This window comes from Molothrus ater (genome assembly GCF_012460135.2).
Source record: "Molothrus ater isolate BHLD 08-10-18 breed brown headed cowbird chromosome Z unlocalized genomic scaffold, BPBGC_Mater_1.1 matZ_random_MA35, whole genome shotgun sequence".
Taxonomy (NCBI): domain Eukaryota; kingdom Metazoa; phylum Chordata; class Aves; order Passeriformes; family Icteridae; genus Molothrus; species Molothrus ater.
The window spans coordinates 4,534,010-4,553,846 of NW_023416471.2; the positions used below are offsets into that span (position 1 = coordinate 4,534,010).

General features: G+C 49.2%; 1 protein-coding gene across 1 annotated transcript; it reads right to left on the bottom strand.

The window, feature by feature from the left end:
* Positions 1-3,803: 3,803 nt before the first annotated feature.
* LOC118699679 (TOG array regulator of axonemal microtubules protein 2-like) lies at positions 3,804-18,082 on the bottom strand. The gene is made up of 12 exons (XM_036403775.2): positions 17,895-18,082; positions 16,096-16,201; positions 15,140-15,375; positions 13,474-13,626; positions 12,171-12,288; positions 11,176-11,279; positions 9,598-9,802; positions 8,195-8,411; positions 7,040-7,126; positions 4,630-4,861; positions 4,412-4,488; positions 3,804-3,955 (listed from the first exon to the last, which is right to left on the bottom strand). Exons 1-12 carry the CDS (start codon positions 18,080-18,082, stop codon positions 3,804-3,806), a joined length of 1,875 nt encoding a protein of 624 aa, XP_036259668.2.
* Between the last annotated feature and the right edge of the window lie 1,755 nt (positions 18,083-19,837).

The following is a 19,837-nucleotide window of genomic DNA, read 5'->3' on the forward strand; positions in this document are numbered from 1 at the left end:
GCATGCCACAGCCCCCAGAGCCGCACCTGCCAGGCCACAAGCCCCAGCCCTGGTCCCCACTGCCGGCCTCGGGGGCTCCTGGGCATCCTCACCCTGAGTGCAAAGGCAGCCACAGGAGCCCCCCAGGGCGCTCTGGATCCAGGCTGCAGACACCCTAAAGCCAGCACTGAAAGGGTCATGGATGAGGACTGCAGTTGGATCTTGCAGTGCTCACCACCCCTACCTGCCCTCTGAGTGAACCCAAACCTCACCTGCTGCACCTTGAGCACATTTACCCTTTTTGCCCATCCTGGCATGTGTGGTGTTCCCACATCACAGAGCAGCCCTTTGCAGGGAGTGACCAGCTCCCAGCTGCTCTGCTACCCTGGCCTTACTTTCTGTTTCCCAGCAATGAACTTAACAGAAACACTCATGAGAATTCTAGCACAATCATTGGCTTCTCAGGAACTCTTAGGCAAAAAAACTCCACTGATGACTAGTTTTTGCACAGAAGACGAGGTACTGACAAGCATAAGGCGTAGGCAGGCTCCGGCATAAGAATTCCTGAGCCACAGGATTGCATGCACTGCTGTTGCCAGCTGCTTTGTTCATATTTTTAGAGCCAGTTCTGGACAAAGGCTGCTGTTGACAGAGTAGGAAAATGTAGAGAAATAAAGGTGCAGGACACAAGCAAAAAATCTCAGGAGGGAAAACGCTAAGAAATACAGAGCTCAACAGAAGTCCTGGGAGATGGTTCAATGGAAAATGGCACCAGCAGTGAGCGGAGCCCGAGGCTGCTCACTTGCCACCGCAGGGGCTCCTCAGTCGCCTGCTGCTTTGTGTCTGATCCCTGCTGGGCTCTCTCTGCCCCTGCAGCAGACGCAGCCCTGCCTGGAAAGGGCTCCATGCTCTGGTGTTGCAGCCTCCTCCAAGCTACATTCTTAGCAGCACTGAAAGAAGAGGTGAAACCAAGAGCCATTTTCTGTCCTGCCTGGAAACTCCTCTCCTTCAGTGCCACTGCCAGAGATCATCCCTCTGTCAGCTTGGCACTGTGCCTGCTGCATCCTCGTCCTTGTGCCTTCCATCAGCTGGAACTCTCCTGCACATCAGCACTCGCTGTCCCACATGATGAAGAGAGAGCTGTGTCAGAAGAGCAAAGATTGCATTTTCTTGGTCTTTCAAACAGCCACAAGAAACATGAGTCCAAAGAACTTTGTTGTTTGTTCCTGGCCTCCTTTTAGACAACTCTTTTCTGCTTTAATACAAAAGTCTCTTTTCCCACGTGGATGGAATGATGTGGAATTGGCAGTTGCTTCAGGCTGTCAGGCAGCATGGGAGTTTTCTCTTGTCTCTGCTGAGGATTTGGTGAATTTTCCATTGGTCACTTGGTGGTGTCACCATGGGCTGAGCTCAGCGGCCGACTCTGCTGTCCGCAGGGAATGCATTGGGACGCCAAGGCCCTCAGGGCTGGAATTCAGGGGAGGGCGGGCTCGGAGCGCACGGAGGCTGGGCCCGTCAGGAGCTGCTGCTGCTGGCGCTCCCTGTGCTCAGCCCGCTGGGCCGAGCAGCCGTGGCCATGGGGACACATGCCGGAGCTGTGGCTGAGGCTGGCAGGCGGCCCGGGCCGGCTCGCAGCTGCGAGGACGCCGGCAGCCCGTGCCCTGAGGCCGAGGCCGTGGCGGGCAGTTTGCGGGCAGGGCTTTTCCGAGCCGGCCGCAATGTGCTGCCTCCCGTGTGGGCCCGGCTGCGGCAGAGGCGGGCGGGAGCGCGGCAGGGCCGGCAGCGGCGGGCAGAGGCCGCAGAGAGCAGCAGCCCGGCCGGGCCCGCCGCGGAGCGGCAGGGAGCTGCCGGGCAGCCCTCGGCCGTGTCTGTGCGCACAGGGCAGGAGCAGAGGCCAGAGCAGAGGCAGGAGCCGCGGCAGGAGCCGGCCATAGCGGCAGCTGGCCGTGCCCAGGGCCGCAGCCGCAGCTCTCCCCTGCCAGCCACAGCAGCAGCCGCTCGCCTCCGAGGCTCCGGCGCTTGCCGAAGACGAGGGGCCCGGCCCCCAGCGCGCCCTGGAGCCCCGCAGCGAGAGGAGCCGCCGGTGCCGCAAAGGCAGCGCAGAGGGCGCAGGTTGAGGAGGAGGACGTGAGGCTCGCTCTGGGCCGCGCTGGGGCAGCTCTGCCCTCTCGGCCTTCGCCTTGAGCCCTTTGCTGCTTTTCCATGAGCCCTGATGGCGGTCCTCGGCCAAGGGTCCCCGCAGCCCTTTCCAGGGCTGGCAGAAAAGCTCCCTCAGTGACAGAATCACAGAATCGCTGCCTTGGAAGACAGCCAGTTTCAAAAATGATCGAGTCCAACCTATTTCCTGACACCTCTACTAAAGTACGGCAGCGAGTGCCACATCCAGTCTTCTTTTAAAGGCTTGCAGGGATGGTGAGTCCACCAGCTCCCCGGAGGGGTCTGTCCCAGGAAGAACCAAGATAACACTGGGGCCTTCTACCCCCCGGCACTTGGAGCTCTGCAAGTTTGTCTTTCTGCTTAGGCAAAGGCCGTGGCAAAGGACTGGGAAAAGTAGTCACAAATAGAGTAGTCTACAGAGCTCTAAATAGATGTGCAAGAATACAGAAAAGATAGAAAAGAAAAAAAGGCAAAACCCAAATGGCATCAGCAAAGTCTTGGGCATGAACACATAGCTGCAGAGGGTCTTCTCAGCCCTATTTCTTTGTATTTCTTGGAACCAGAGGAATCCTGCTTGAGCCTCTGGGGAGATGGGTTTGGGAGATAAAAGTTCATTGCTTTTTTTCACTGTGGGGCAGCTCCCTGACATCAGCTGAGCCTCTCTCCAGCCTGATGTCTGTTGTGCTAGTTGCAGCAAAACAATTGATGGCAGACAGAAGACACTGACACTTGCAGAGATGTGCCTTTTTCCAGTGCGAGATTGCAAAGGAGCAAAGTTTTGCCATTTGGGCACACTCCTCCAGGTTTCTTTGCTCAGGCCTTTGGTGAGCAGAGAATACATCTACATGGAAAACTTTTGACTAGACAGGATCTTTTGGGTCCATTGTCCCCCAAACTTGCGAAAAGCTGGTCCCGTTGTAATGCCAAGTAACGAAGAGCAGCACAAATGACACAGAGAAGCCATGGCAAAAGAGGAAGTGGAGCGGCCCAATGAGGAAAGCATGTGGTGAGACACTGGCACATCGAGTGAGCTGCACTCCCAGAAGCTCTAGGCTGGCAGGTCCTGGTCTCACATTCTCCATTTCAATTTTATTTATTTGTTGTTTGTTTGTTTGTTTATTTATTGAAAAGCAGGGCACCGCTGACCAGGGAATGATTGGCATCTGACTCCATTGATTCAGAAGGCTGAACAATTTATTAAAAGTATATTATATTCCATTATACTACACTATATTAAAGAACACTATACTACAAAGAATACTAAAGAAAAACCTGTGGCTGTCTTGTGACAGCCAGGACACAGCATTGACCCAACAGGCCAATTAATATGAACAACCAGAATCCAATTAGGAAGTCCCTTCAAGTAAACAATCCTCTTAACACATTCCACATGTGCAAAACAACAGGAGCAGCAAGCAGAGTTAAAAAATGTTTCCTCTTCTTCTCTCTGTACTTCTCCAGGAAAAATCCTCTGAGAGAGAATTCTCTCTCTGTTCAGAGAATGTGAATGCCACATTTATTTAACTTTTTAAAATCATCAAAAAAAAATACAATTAAAAATAAGTAATCAAAATTTCAAGATACAATGAAAAGACAGTTATTCAAAACTACATCTAAAGATCTGAACATATGTAACATCTGCAACTATAAAGCCTAACATATAAATCCTAATCTTCCAACAGTCTTCTAGCAGGTGCCAACTTCTTCCTGTGCTTGGAGGAATGAGGGCTCTTCTGGACAGGAGGCAAGGACTTCGTGGTGGAGAGACAATGGGAAGTGTGCAGAGAAAACTTCTTGGTAAGAGTGTAGCCAGTCAGGCCTGCAAAGTGGAAACACAAAGTGTAACAGAGGCTGCAATGCAAACCTAAAGCAGCTAAAGGTACGTTTCATGGGATACATTTCCTGGAAACTTTTCAATAGTTGAACAGGGAAACATGCCCCTGCTGGCAGACACTTGAGGCAGGCCAGGGCGATACCCTGCCCCACTTCCCCAGAGCTAGCACAGGAACAGCCCCGGCCTCTGGGCTGCCCTGGGAGAGCAGGGAGCCCAGAGCCCTGTGCTCTCCAGGAAAGGCTCAGCTGCACATGCACCCTCCTGCTCCTCTCCCTGCCCCACAGCTCAGCAGCCCTACAGCTCCACGGGGCACTGGCAGCAGCACAGCTCCTTGCAGGGGGCACATGCAGGGCACAGCTGTTCCCTGGCAATGCGCACAGCCTCTCTGGGCTGCCACAAGACCCTTCCTCCCACCAGAGAGCGGCCCAGCTCCCACCTTACCTCTTTGTGAGGCTGATCCATGCTTGGTCTTCACTTTGTCCTCAGCCTGGAGTTGCTTCAGGCCCCCCATACCATGACTAGGAAGGGCAATGGAGAGAGCGGGGGCAGATGCACGCCCTTCCTTAGTGTTTTGTTATTTTTGGCACAGCTAACAAGTCCCATCCGGAGGTGTCCAACTCAGCACTTGGTCAGCTCTCTGGAGAACATCAAACCTTCACCAGCCCAAAAGGCTGGAGAGGTTTTCCTGCATGTGTGGAGGCTTGCTCTCAGCACACTTAATCATCTGGGTGCCCATCACATGGCAGAGGGCACAGGCAAGCTTGGTGACCACGGCGCAGACGTTGGCGCTTCGCACAGGCAGCGCCTTGTTCTCCAGGCAGCACCAGAGCACGGGCAGGGCGTAGCGCTGCACCACTTCAGGGCTCCTGGCATGGACCCATTCCACAAGCACTGCCGGGACAGAGACACAGCTCCTTACCCACCAGCCTCAATGCAAACAAGGATCTACCTCTGGGTTTGCTTCTTGGAAGCCTCTCTGGCCAAGATCAGTGAAATAGCACACAGAGCCCCATGGCCCAGAAATGGGCATTGCAGCTGATCATCCTTGAAACAGAACCACCAACCCCTCAGGAGCAATTTCTCCAGCCAGAGCTTTGTACCTGTGGCAGACTTTGTACCTTTACTAAATCATTTCACAATCTGTTTCTGCATGAACAATGACTGAAATGTCAAACTTCCTTTTTTTTCCCATTAAGAAGTTGTCTAAACCCACACGGAAGATTTGGAAATGCACCCTAGAGAGGCAATGGAGAGATTTCTAATAAAAGGGATGATTCCATCTTTGTAACTTTGATGCCAAGGGCCAAAAGTCTTATCTGGCTCTTCCCTTTGCTCTGTGGCATGCAGCAAAGGGCAGTATTAGAACACACTTCAAAACTCCAGCCCACCAGAGATGGCTGCTGCTTGACAGCTGGATGAGAAACATCAGTGGCTAGCTGGTGTCTCTGGCAGAATGCTTTTGTGGCTTCCAGCAAAGAGCTGTTGCAAACCTCAGGGTGCCTTAGAGAATTACCCAGACCCCATTGCCCTGGCATTTGAGCATCTCCACATTTTTATGGCATTTCCCCTCTCAATGTTAATAGCATTTTTCCTTATAATGTCCACTGAAATAGGGGTAATAGAGAGAGAAGAATAATACACAGGGGACTGAAATTTAACCAAAACACAATTGCTTCCTAACATCATTGTGTCTGAAATCTGCTCTCTGCTCATTTTCTGAACTATATCAAACACAGACAAAAAATGACTACCAACAGGTTTCTTGCATGGCAAATCTGGCTGAGAGATCAAAAGCTGAAATACGCTCTGGAGTCCATTCTTATTTTCTGATCATGCAAAATGTTATGCAGTAGCCATTTATTATTCTGTGGTGGAAGAGACTTCATTTTCTCTATGCTGTTAATCCACCAGCACCTTAATGTGACAATTCAACACTGAAACATCTCCTGAAAGTACCCAAAACCAATTCTGCTAAGCAGAAAAAGGGTTTTGGTACCCATTTTATATTGGGAGCTCATTTGAGTTTAAATGTCATTAAAGACATTGGTGACTACTGAACATGAGGAGCAAGCTGTCTGTTCCTACTAAATCTCAGAGAGAACATCTGCTCTTTCTAAAGTAGTCCTAATTTATGCTTAATTCCTTTCTTTGAAAAAGAGATCAAAATGTCTGCAAAACTAAATTCCCTATGGCTGGAGATCTACTTTATTAAATGCTCTTTAAAGGGCCTTTGACATCCTAATCACTGAACATGCCCTTTTGAGATTCCCAATGAAGACACCAAGTGTATTACACCTTGCATTTAAAGATGTTGGCATAATTAGCAGTGGATTTAGCCCCAGTTCATGCAAGGCTATCAGTTGTCTTCTCTACTATCTATTGAGATTATCATTTTTCCATCCCTTGGCTACTGCTGACATAGCAAGCTCCTCTGAGGAATCAATTATCAGCTGCATTTGTAGCATTTTGGACAGTGCAGACACAGGAAGACACTGTTTGCACACGCTGAACTGCTCAGTCCAGTGCCACTTGGACAGCAGAGGCAGGGAGCCCCAGCACTCTGCTTCTGCCCCTGTGTCCCCAAAGCCTGCCTTGCACTAAATCTGTGCCTCTAAGAGCTGTGTTGAGTTTTGACCTAAGCTGTGACCCCTAGGCTCTGCACGGTTCAGCCTCAAAACTTTCCAGGAGAAAAACAAGGATTCTGTGAGAACAAAACAGATTCCCTGAAACAGGGTTTGTCACCCTTTTCCCTTAAGGATCACAGATGTCCCTGGGCTTCCAAGAGAGGAGCCAGCTGGGGTACTTTTTAGGCCCTCCTTCTCCTGCAGGTGGGTTCTGAGATGCCCCAGTGAGAGCTCAGCCCCCAGGCCGAGCTCTGCCCCCATCTCAGATGCTGCACAGCTCTGCAGCAGCCAGGGAATGCCTGCCAGCTACACCTGCCTTGGCTATTGGGCAGGAGGGACAAGCTCAGCACCTCCTGATTTGGAGGAGCTACTCTGCTGTCTGTTCACAGGCATTCCCTGTAAATACTCCCCCAGAGACTTCTTGGCTTAGAAGGGGAGGCCATACCTGTGATACGCTCTGTGACATCCAGCAGGGCTTGGCCACTCAGTTTGCTCCATTGGTTGCTGAGCTCTTTCATCAGTGACACTTCATCTACAAGTGAAACACACGTTTCTGCTCACTTGTGTGAGGGCATAGCAGAAAGGAGAGTGAGGAGGAGGGAAAGAGCAGGGGCAACCCCATTTTATACAATAAAATCAACTTCTGCTGATTTTTGATTCCTTTTTGTCTTTCCTTCCAGCCTACTTGGCAGAGTTTTAAATTCCAAAAGAAAAGCTCTCCTTTCACATTTGTGAATCCAAAGTTGTCTGCTGTACCAGGAGCTATGTTAAAACATTTCACATCAGGGACCTCAACAGTTCAGTCACACGGAAGCAGTGAGAAAAGTTTTGCATCCCAGAGCAAAAGGGAAGAAGCCCATATTGGGACACAGAAAGGCACTGACTCAGGCAGTTTGTGAGTTCACAGAGCAGCTGAAGTGGAGAAAGTGGAAACTCCCCTTGAAGACCTGCCTCTTCAACACTCTGTTTTTCAGGCATTTTCAGAGCGACATAAATCTCCGTGGCAAAGGAATTTACAGCAGCCCTTGCCTAGGCAGGTATATGCTGTTGCCATCTTGCCCCATGCAAAACAACATGTGGAACAAGGCATCATTGACAGCTGGATTTAGACCTGTTTGTTCTAAAGAAATGAACTTGGTGAATCATCAGTTCCTCTTTGGAAAAAGAAGACAAAGAAGAAAGGTGGGAAATAGGCAGCTAATGCCTCTAATGTAGAGCCTTCCAGGTGGCTGCTCTGCAGAAGCTCTGATGGGCCGGTGTCCCTTCATGCCAGCAGCAAAGCTGGTCATTTGGGAAGTCAGACAGGGCCCAAGCAAACTCCAAAACTCCTTTGCCTCTGAATTGTAGCAAAGCTGGAGTCCAGGACTTGCTCTTCAGACAAGCAGCACAGAGCCAAGGGAGCCTGGGACTGTTGGGAAATGCTGCTGCACATTCCAGCCTGTTGGGGACTGGTGCATAAGGACTGCACCTGCACAGCTCCTGGTGGGTGTCAGCTGGAGCGTTCCACAGACAACAACAGCTCCCAAGGCACTCAGCGCTCTCTCGTGTGGGACAGACAGAGACACGGCTGAGGAGAGTCCATGCCAGGGCTCAGCCTTACCTAAATGAGCAACGGATTTGTCCAGTGCCTTCACAGCTGCGGCATGAACCCCAGGATCCTTTGAGTTCAGGTTCTTTGTTATGCCTTCAACCAAAGGGGTCATCACCGGCTTCAGGGCATCTTTCAGGAGTCCAATGATTTCTGCCAGCACGTCCAGCGCCTTTTCCTTCACTCTCTTGTGGGTGTCATTTATTCTCAGGACAAAATAATCAAAAATCTGTGGAGAGAACAAACAACATGAAAGCTGGATTAAAATGACCTTGTTTGAAGAGGGGATGTAGAAATGAGCACTCAGCAATATAAAAGATGAAAGTGGTCCTTTCTGTCAGGTCAGCCCTTGCTTGCACAATTTCACGGTTTTCCTGTGGGAATGGTTGCACTGGAATGGTTGCACAACCTGATGCTGCTGGAGAGATTTTCATCTGTTTTTAAGAGGTTTGGCTGGGGCCAGAAATGTTCCTATGGTATTTCTCTCCATCTATAAATCATTAAATCAATTCCATTTATTACTGTAAAAGGCTACCTTTGCTTTACAAGTATGGAAGCAGATATTTACCGTGCCCATTTTTCTATACAGTTGCCTCAAGTACTGAGGGCAGTTATGATTTTATCAAGACTGTGGCTGGAGGAGATCTAAGTTTTATTTTGTCTGTCTCAGAACCTGTGCCTGGTGAAGTGCAGGACTCTGATCAACTCTTCCAGGATCCAGACCATCTCTCTAACAGGTGGACTTCTGAAATGGAATGTGCTCTACAGCTCTCATTAGAGCAGGTTCAGTGCCTTGACAGCCACATCATCAGGCACCATTTTCTGGAAAAAGGGAAAAAGCAGCTGCTGGGAGGGGAAGGCAGAGATCCGTTCTTAGCTGTTTTCCTCCTTTTCCAAAGAGAAAAAAGGTCCCCTCAAGAAGGGTGAGCACCATCTTTACCAAGAGGAATAGGGATGAGGATGGAAATGAGTAGCCAGAGTTGTGCTTGTGCAAGACAAAATGGAGTTTACAGAAGTATCCTTTTAAAAATAACTGGGTTTAAACCAACCCAGCCTGATACTTCTCTTCCCCAGGAAAACCCATCTTTGGTCTGGAGAATAATTGCCATGCTTTCAAGGGCTGGTTTTCCCTTCACTTCACCCAGCTAGCAGTAGGAAACAGCAGCAGTTACACCAGCAGAAAATTCTGCCATCATCTCTGATGAACAGCAGCAATAGGCACCTGCCAGACCTATACAACTAGACTGAAATAACTTGTCCTGAAGCCTGGACCAGAATTAAATTTGTCTGGGTAAGAGGGAACCAGCCTGTCCCAAACAACCAGGGTGTAGTGCCAAGACACACTGAATTAAGTTTACTTCTCCAGGTTTGGGAAAGGAGCAAAAGGAAAAGAGCAATGAAGATGCCCTACATACTTGGACAATGTTAGTGGAGATGAGCTGGGGGCTGGTTTTGGACAGGTCTAGGAGGAGTGCCACTCCTTCCATCCGTGTCTGAAACCCCTTGGCTTCCAGGAGATGGTAAAGCTTCTGGAGTGACTCCCTTCCTTCCACAGCTGCTGGTAATGTGACCTGGGCTTTTGCACGGTGTAGGAGGTGTCCATCAGAGGTAGATTTCACCCTGGAAAACAAAACCAAATTAGGGCCTGTTGCTGATAATACCTTCAGTTAATTGTGAGCCAAACATCCTGACAAGTTTTCCTAACAATGTGATTTCAAGCTAGAAAATCATGAAGCTCTGAAGAACAATGTGGACCTCGTGACAATCATTATGGGAGAGACAATCTGCAAGTGGCATTCTCATCACTGCTCCCTCAGGAAAACCAAGGATGAGATGCACCTGATCTATCTTCAGATGCCTTCCAAGGCACACAGGTCACATTGCTTTGTGGGGAAAGGGAGACACTACTTCCAAGTTTAAATGCCTCCTCATATGGCACGTGTGTGTCTTATAGTAAGGAAACTCATCACTCTGGAGAAGTGTCTCAACAACCAGGCATGAGAATCTGGAAAAGTAGCTCAGATGCATCTGAACAGGTGAACAGGGGCATATCTGAAGGATCCAGAAAATCAGTAACAGAGATAGAAACAGAAGCCAGACCTCCAAGAATTACACTCACATTTCCTTTTCTTCCCTAGAGACTAGATGCACAACTTAACAAATTCTCTGGGAGTAATCCCCTTGGATGAACCTGTCTCTTCCATGAGCACGGGAAGATGCTAGCCATGCTACTGAGGCATGTGGTCACTTTCCTGCCACCGCTGAGCAGGACAGAGCTCAAGAAATTCCCTCTCTTATCAGAGGAGCAAGTAGCTCTGCCAGTGGCATGAAGAGACAGCAAGGACCAAATTCCTATCTTCAATGCTGATTGCAGCACAGGGGGAAATAAACCAAACATGCTGTCCATCAAGCAAACTCTATGAAGGAAAGGAATACCAAGACAAAAGTCCACATTGAGACACCTGTTGACCAAAATGGCTCAGGAATTGCCTTGCTCCTTACTACTCAAACTTGGCACTGTTTGAGGGTAAGAAAACCATGATTCATCCAAACCACATGGATGGGAACTGCTTGTTTGGGGAATGGCATGTTGCTTCTAGACTGGGACTTCTCATTAAAACACCCATCTAAAAAGGGTGTTTTATTTATCATTCCACTTGGATGAAAAAAAAACCTGGTTGAATTTACTTGTCTCAAGGCAGGCAGCAGAAACTCTGCCCTCTCCTAGCCTGCACAGCACTGCCCTTGCCACTGCACTGGATGGGCTGAGCTGCAACCAATGGGTGTCTTTCTGTCACCCAATTTTTGTGGAAAGCCCTCCAGAGAAGTTGTGTTCAACACAATGCAGAAGGAGACGTTTTTTATCCTAGAGCATTTGTAGGAAAAGGAAACAATCTCTTGCACTGGTCATCTCCAGCAGAAAGATTTTTCTGTGGAAGAGGCGTGTCGAGCTTGTCATGTGCTTTGTCACATCTGACAAAAGTGCTCAGTACCGTTTGCTAGAAGGCACTGTGGCCTGGGGCTCCTTCGAGCCATCGTTCCTCTTCTCCACCGGCTCCTTGACAGATGGGCGTTCGCCCTTCTGCTTTTCCATCCCCTACAAAGACATAGAGAAACCCTATGAATCTTCAGAATATAAAATAGGAAATTCCCTCTTTAAAACACAAGTTAGAACCTGGATCAATGTAGTACTAAGGCTTAGGGAAACACTTCCTAACTTACAGAAATAAACAGACCAGAGATTCATTGGTGCCAACTCTTTGTTTTCAATAGCCCAAGGCAGGTTATGGGTGCTAGCACACCGAGCAGCAGTCTAAATTCCCAAATTCACTAGTCTTGAGCATAAATGGGAACAATGCAAACTGATAGGCAATGAGTGGTCTTAAAGGAAGCAGCAGAAAAAATTGGACTCTGGGGGTTGGCCCATTGTGTTGGAAGTTGATTTGGTTCAATGCTCACTCTCCCTGCTCCTGCACAAAGGCACACTCCCCAAGCTTCTTCCAGCTCCACAGGGCTTGACAGCAGGGCAATATTCCCAAAAGACAGAGAGAAATTGTAGTAACTAGGACTGACTTGGACATCTTTTGTATATTTGGAAGTTTTCTTGGCAGTGTTACTTGCAGTCACTTTTGCAAAGACTCTGTTATCCTCAGACTTATCTTCTGTTCTCACTTAATTGCTTTACTGGGGGCAGAGTCAGTAGGGAGAGCGTGGTGGGGGCTTACGCTTAAATGTAAACCCATTTTCTCCTCTTTCCCTTTCCTCTTTGTGACTGATATTCAAAATCTTCAAAACCCCACTTTTCCCCTAATAATAGGAGTTCCTTTGTGGCCTGCAGATGAACAGGCTGAGGATTAACAGCTCATTCCCAGGAGCAAAGTGATTCAGCAGAAGAGGAATGAGATAAAGACAGATTTGGTATGTTTGGTCTCGTATTAGCAGTGGTAATACTTGGACAAAGGAGGCATTTCTTCTGCCAAGCACTTACTTTCTTCTTAATTCTTGTCAGGATATCTTCCAGGTCATGCGTGGAAAGAGATTGTTCCAGGAGCATTTTAAATTTTTGATGACTCAGCAACATCTTCACCATCTCCTGGCCATAATGCCTGAGGAAGGAAGAAAGGAAGGATGGCAGAAAGGAAGGGAGGAAGGGAGAGAGGGAGGCAGGAAGGAAACAAAAGAACAGTGAACCAAGGAAGAGTGTTAACAGAAGGGGCTGGTACCTTAAACTCATCAGGTGCAATCCTTGCATGAGAAGGCACAACCTACTCAGCAAAGAGGGAGATTTACCTCCACTTGACACTGCACAGTGTTGTCAGCTGAACACAAGAAGCAAGAGGAGAACATGGGGCCACAGGAAAACACCATTCACTCTGAAACTGTGGGTGTTCCCAGGGATCAAGCAAAACACATCTGCTTTGTTGACAGAGTCTATTAGCAGTGTCCTGCTGCCATTGCACAATAATTTGCCTTTCTTTAACTGGCAGAGAAGCCAGGACAAAACACCTCCTGCATCCTGTTGATTATTCTATACTATATGTATGCACAGGGTCAGCTAGTTGTTCTGGTGTTCTTGGCAACTATTAATGGGAACTTCATCATCAAAGTAAGGGGATCTTGGTGGTTTGGGTTGATTTTGCCACTAGGAAACCACAGTTTTCTTCAAGAAGAAAGTTGGAGGACAGTGTGCCCCACGTAACAGCATTGTAGAAATCTGCAGAAGGGGTTTAGGAAGAATGAATACATTGGCTAAAGACCCCTGAAATATTTCTAGGAAAGTCTTCGTGACTTTCCCAGAAACAGATGTTTGGGATCCTTCAGTGATAAACATTAGTGAACACTTTGGCTTTGTGTTGTATACCTAAGGCCATAATAAACTCTTGTACTGGCTAATATGAGCTCTTTTGAACTCAGTAAAGAATACTTCAAGTCACAGGAAGTTGGCAATGCTCCTTCTTGCTGGCCAACCTCAGGTTTCCCACTACAGTCATTTCCCCAGGCAACCCAGAGCAGCGGTCACAGCACCAAGCCTGACAGAGCTCAAGAAGCGTTTGGACAATGCTCTCAGGCACGTGGAGTGATCCTTGGAGTGCCCTGCACATGGCCAGGAGCTGGACTGGATGACCCCGATAAGTCCAATCCAACGCAGCATATTCCACGATTCTGTGACCCTCATCCACACAGTGAGGTCACGTATTATTTCCTTGAGTTTCCACTCTTTTGTAGTTTTACCTTTAAAGCCAAAGACAAAACAGTTTTCCTGGTTTTGGAGGTGAAAGGAAGATCATTACCTTGTGTCCTTGTGACAGTCCTGAGCCAGTGTCCCTGCCACGTGCGCCAGCCTCTCAGCCCTGGGGGTGCCTGCGAGCTTGGTGACTCCCATTTTCTCCATCAAGGACAGGAGTAGTTCGGCCGCACACTTCCGCACCTGGACGTAGCGGCTCCTGGGAAGGAGAGAACAAACCCTGGGGCACAGGGACAAGGAGCAGCAGCAGCACAGGCCTTGGCCAGAGCGTGCTCCCTGTCCTTGCTGGGGGAAGGAGCCTGGGCTCTCCCTGCAGCTTCAGGCACCTGCAGAAGGTTCTGTCCTCAGATAAACACAAAGTTAGCATTGTACAGAAGGACTGCCTGCATGGAAGAGGGAGGAATTCCGTCTCCCTGCACTATCTGATATTTCATTTCTTTCCCAAAATTTACTCGAAGAAAGATTAAAGTAATAGATCGCATATGAATTATTTAGAAATTAAGGAAAATTCATGCAGACCCATCAGAGGGCACCCACTACACAGAGCTGCAGCAGGATGAGGCTCTTTCCACCCATTTCTTCCCACATCTGCAGACCTCTGGGATGAAACAAATGCAGGGAAAACACACTGTGGGGCATGAAGCTGCGGAATGTCCAGCAATACAGCCTCTTTCTTCCGTGAGGCTTGGCAACAGATACATCTGAGTGCTTTACCCTATTGCAAAGCTAAGGAAAGGGGGGCAGTCAGTTTAGCCAGGTTGTCCTGATCTAGAGATTGTCTCTTGGGAACTATCAGGCACCAACACTTAGGGCAGCATTTGCTTCAGCTGTCCCATGGCACTCGGCCTGTGAAGGGGCCTGTGAAGTGATTCATCATCTCAAGGCTAACATGAAACTTCATTTTGAATAGAAAGCAGAGCTCTAAGGCCAGCACAGTCACACAGGGCTCCTTATGGCACGAGCTGCACCTGCTGTGCAGGCTGTGCCACACCCAGCACATTCTCCCCCATGTGCTCCACACCCCAGCAAGGACCCTCCTTATTTCTCAGGTTAATGGCATCATGAGGAAAACGTGGTTTTCCCCAGGGCCTCTGTGGTTAGTGCTGTGAAATATCAAAGAGCGCTCACAGCTGCAATTGCAATTGTCCCTCTTCCCACAAAAGCACAAGGCTCTATCCTTAGCCTTTGCAGGCACTTGCATTTCCCCACTGTTCACCATATCTAGGAAACTATGACAGACTGGGAGAACTCCAGGAAGCAGCAGGAAACTGACTCAGAGGAGCTTTAGTTTGGATATCAGGAAAAAGTTTTTCACCCAGAGGGTGCTTGGGCCCTGCAACAGGCTCCCCAGGGCACTGGTCACAGCACCAAGCTGACAGAGTTGAAGAAGCATTTGAACAATCTCAGGCACACAGGGTGACCCTTGGGCTGTTCTGTGCAAGGCCAGAAGCTGGAATTGATGATCCTGAAGGGCTGCTTCCAACTCCCCATATTGTATAGTTCTGTGATTCTGTGACCCAATGGGCTGCAGGAGGGCAGAAATAGGTGGCAAGAGGAAAGAAATGAGGTTGATGGGAGAATCGAGTACCTGAGTCCAGAGAAGATGCAGGATGCCGGACCCTTCCCTCCCAGCATTCCCATTCTTTCCCTCTTCCCTCCCCTCACCCACACACTAGAAGGTGAAGAATAGCACTAAATGAAGAAGAACCTACTTGACTCCCTTGTCCATGAGAGCAGTCATTGCTCGTGCAGGAGTCACGTTCTCCACCATGATCCCTAGGCTCTGAGAGGCTGCCTTCTGAACAAACTCTGGTGAGTTCCAGACCATCTGGAGAAGGACTGGAGCAACCTCATCCACCTGGGAATCCATGTCCTTCTTCAAGATTGCAAAGAGCTCTCCCACTGTGACGATTGCAGAGTAGGACACCTTGGACCGGAGGTTGGTCACCTGGGGAAATCGTGAGGGGAAATATAATTATCACCTTGAATAGAAAACCACTTGCCTTCAACACAAGTCCCAGGAAATGACAACACATCCCACTGTGTCCAGAGGATCGTAAAAGTACATTAAGAGCAGGAGAGCACAAGCACAGAAAGGCACTTACTCTGGCACCAATTTCTGACCTCACACCTGCTTACTGCAGGCCTAAAAAAATTTCACCTAAGTGTGAAATTTAACCTTTCTACAATGGGCACTACATTGATTTTAGGCTCTTTCACTAGAAAATTAAAACAAGGGCTGCTTTCAAATCATAAAGGCACAAGTCATAAAGATAAAAGTGTCGGATGCTCCTGTTCCGGAAAGCAACACCAGCAGTTGAAGCACTCAGACAGGAAACAGAAAACACAGGCTCAGGTCTACAGACTCATTTGCAGTGTTGAATTACAGCTTGGGCAGAGATTAGGATTCTGGCAAATAACATCATTAGTGTCTCAGTTTCTGCATTTGCACATTGCATTCAAATGGCACCTCACTGACAAGTGCCAGATACCCAACCTGCCAGTAAATACAGCTGCATGTACACACAGATCCTACAGACATTAGAAGTAGAAGGTCTAAAACCAGAAATGAAGGCAGTCCCTGAGCACACATGGAGATGAACTAGCACATATCTACTCTACAAGCCGTGTATGAAGTATGGGGAAGAATTCAGAACAATGTTCTCACCTCGCTGGTAACTGCCAAGCAAATCTCACGAAGTCGACAAAGCAGGACTGCTGCATGGGACTCAGCCAGGCGTGTGATGTTGAAGAGTCCCTTCTTCTTCAGTTCCCTGAAAGGCAAGTAATAAAAAGATTGATATTCCTCTCTACCCAAGAACTAGGCAGCACCCCCTGAAGTGACCAGGCTGGCAGCTCAGTCAAACAATGGGAGGTGCTTTTCAAGGAGCACTTAATGAAATGATGGAACACACTGCCACTGGATGTTGTGGCTGTCAAAAGCGTACACAAATCCAAGAGGCAAAGAGAGGGCTTTCAGAGTCTTCATTTGTGGACGTTTGAGAAGACAGCCTTTCTGAAAGCTCTGGCACGTGAAGTGCCTCTCCCACTACTTCCTAGAAGCTGTGAGGCTGGGCCATGCTGCTGTTTCTTGTCACCTCCCTGTACCTGTCCCTGAGACACAGTCCCAGCAGGCTGCTACTGGGACATTTTCCTTCTTTGTCAGCCCCAGCAGGCAGTTCAGCACTGAGAGTCAGCACTGCCACTCTGGAGCTGAGTTCCCCCTCCACAATCTAGGCCTGTCTGTCACCCACTCCACTCCACCTCACACATTCCCCAAAAAAGCAGCAGGATGTCCCAGAAGATTAAGATTCCATCTCTGGACAAGAACTGTTGAAACTCTGGCTTTCCCACAACACTCCTACCTAAAACAACCCCCACAAGAGCAACATGTTATTTAAGAGGTGCAAACAACTCCATCTCTCAGCACTTGCTTTGTGCAGGCCCTCAGCCACAGGAAGGTATGTGAGGCATCAGGGCTGCAGCACAGGGCTGCTGACCGATCCCATGGGCACCCCTGAGTGTCATCAGGACCCCCCATACCTGCAGAAGCTCTCTGTACCTCACAGGGCACCAAAGAGAAATGGGGAAGAGAAAGCAAAAGAGAAAGGGCAAAGCAAAGGGATCTGCACAAGGAGATGCATTGTGGCCAGTTTTTCATGCTTATCCCAGTGTGAATGCAGGCCTAAGCCCTGTGTGAATGAAGCATCCACCAGGGAGTGATCAAAAAGCCATCAAAAAGAAAACTATTATCATCTCATATTTGTAGGGTTATCACCTCTGGGCCACCTTCTGCCTGTGTATAATTTTGGGACACATTGGGAGTATTGACAAAACATCTCAGTATTGACAAAACATATGAAGCAGTGAGAAGGAAATAGTTGACTTCCAAAAGTGCAAGATTCCTAGAGGATTTTATTTCTTTTTCCTTCTCTTCTGCCATGAGCGCTTCACCACTAATGACATGCTGATGGACTTGAAAGCACAACTCAGTCCATTTCTCAGAAAGAGGAACTCCCTGGAGCTGCTTCTGGGACTCACATGCAGGAGTCCCTGCCATTGCTGTCAGCAGTGGGAGCACAGAGGAATCTTACTCAGTCCCACTGGGCCAGTGGCCCAAGGCACCCAAATCTCTACACTCAAAGCTGCTGCCATCCTGCTTCTTGCCTTCAGCCAGCAAATCATCTCATGCCACAGCTTTCTCTCTTCCCTCAATATTTCCTTTGCAGCTCCATGGAGCAGCAGGCAAAGCAAGGAAACAGCACAGGCCTGCTGCAGCTGGAGCACTGCTGCAGAGCAAGGCCAAGAAAAGGCTGCTCTCCAATCTATATGCTCTCCCTGCTCTGCAGGGGTTTCACCTGTGCCCTTTGGCCCTCGGGGCTCTCAGGGCTCCGAGGCACGAGCAAGACACGCTTCTGACCGACCTTAACGCTCAGAGGGACACAGAGGGAACGGGGCCTTTCTTACCAGTCATCGCTGCTCAGCATGGAGAGTGCCTCCTGCAAGGACTGCTGTGGGTCTGAAGAGGCTCTGTCCTTCTGCCCATGCCCACGGAGCGGCTCCTCTTGGCGCTTGGCACCAGTGGCCGTCTGCGGGGTCACTGTAAGGAGAGGGTCGGCCATGGGCGCTGCAGCCCCGGGCGAGGCACCCGCCATGGCGCGGCCTGCAGCCCCATCTCCCAGCCAGGGCTCTGTGTGACACACGCTGCCGCTGGGTCAGAGGCTTCCCTGCTGCCTGGATCCTGGGGCTCCTTGCTTGCTCCCAGCCTCCCCCAGCTGGGCACAGCTCCAGGCTGAACCTGACAATTGCCCCCACAGCGCCAGCTCCCAAGTGCCACAGGTGCCACAGCCAGCGGCAGCTTCCTGAGGCTGCAGAGCTCCCGCTCCCTGCGAGACAGCGCCCACAGCAGCACTGGCCAGCCCAGGAGGGAACCCCTCAGGGGCCTCTCTTTTTTCGGTGTCCTCATTTCCCCCAACCCTGAGGACAGGGACACTCTGCAACTCCCTGAGGAAAGACCTGCAGCTGCCTTGTGACAGCGCCAAGCCAAGCCTGAACAACCCAGCCCTGCGGGGCCCGGCTCAATGCCCACGGAGCAACGACCAGGAAACAGCCATACCTGACCCTTCACATCTGACCTCTGTTTCCATTGACTTCAAATATTCTAGACAGAGGCAGCTGAGTGCACATCCATGTTAGCCTACTATTGGGAAGGGTAACATGGAATTACCCTTCCCAGTAAAAGGGAATCTTTCATGCATTTTGTTCTTTCCAAAAATCATGAATCTTTCATCTTTTAGAGGTCCACACTGGCTGTATTTCAAAGATGCTAAGGTGAAATTGATTTGTCATCTAATGGATGTGTTTGCAAACTCAGCAGTTTCTAAGCTCTCTTGTGGAAAAAGCAATTTCCAGACGGGACAGTTGATAAAAAAAAGCCTTCCAGATGCATTTTGAGGATAAAAATAGGCAAATACAGATGCACATTGTTGCAGACAGACTCTCTTGTTAATCAATTGACCTGGATTTGCCTTAAATGAGTTTCTTGGTAAAGAAAAAAAATTTACAAGGCATGAAAAAAATCAGATGATAAATGCATTTCTTATGAAACCCATTTGTCATGAAAAGCACTGTCAATCAAAAATTTCACATCATGTACTCAAAAGCTCATTTTCTAATGTGTAGATGGCAGCATTTGAGCTGTCTAAAATGAGGGAGTATAAATATTGCACAGACCCTAGATGAACTCTTCTAGACTCTGGAGGGTTTTTGTGCTACCTTGCATGCTCTCAGAAAGTATGGAGGAACCATAAAATCAAAAATATTCAGACAGGAGCTAATCTGGGTGTCACTGATGTACCCCAGTCACTGACATCAGTGATGGCACTGCAGAAGTATGTAGACACACACATCTAGATTCACTGTGAATGGAGAGCCACGTCAGGCTAGTTCTGGTCAATTCTGAACATGAAGTAGCATCACTTGGAAAGAGCATTCCAAGTATCATTCCTAGCTCCCTTCCTATAACCTCACCCTCCTTGGGATCACAGCACAGGCTGTGATCACTGGCTGTGTAGCCACAAAGGAGAGACAAGAGCCACTAGGGCTATCTGCTGGGTATTTGCTGCAGGCAGCAAACAGCCTGGGAGCAGCAGGCAGCCCCTCCTGGCTGCCATCTGCTACACACGGCCTCTGTATTGGGTGGGTGACACAGGAGGCGCTGCTTGTTCCCTCTTGGCATTGCAGGCCGTGGGATGGCGGCAGCGAGGAGCCATCGGGCACTTCTGGGAGCAGAGGCACGGCTGCACCACGCTGCTGATGGCCACGCAGAGACAGCCCTTGCTGGGATAGCAGAACAGCTGGCTGCAGAGCAGGACAGCAGCACAGGCAGAGGGCCCAGATGGTGAGTGGAC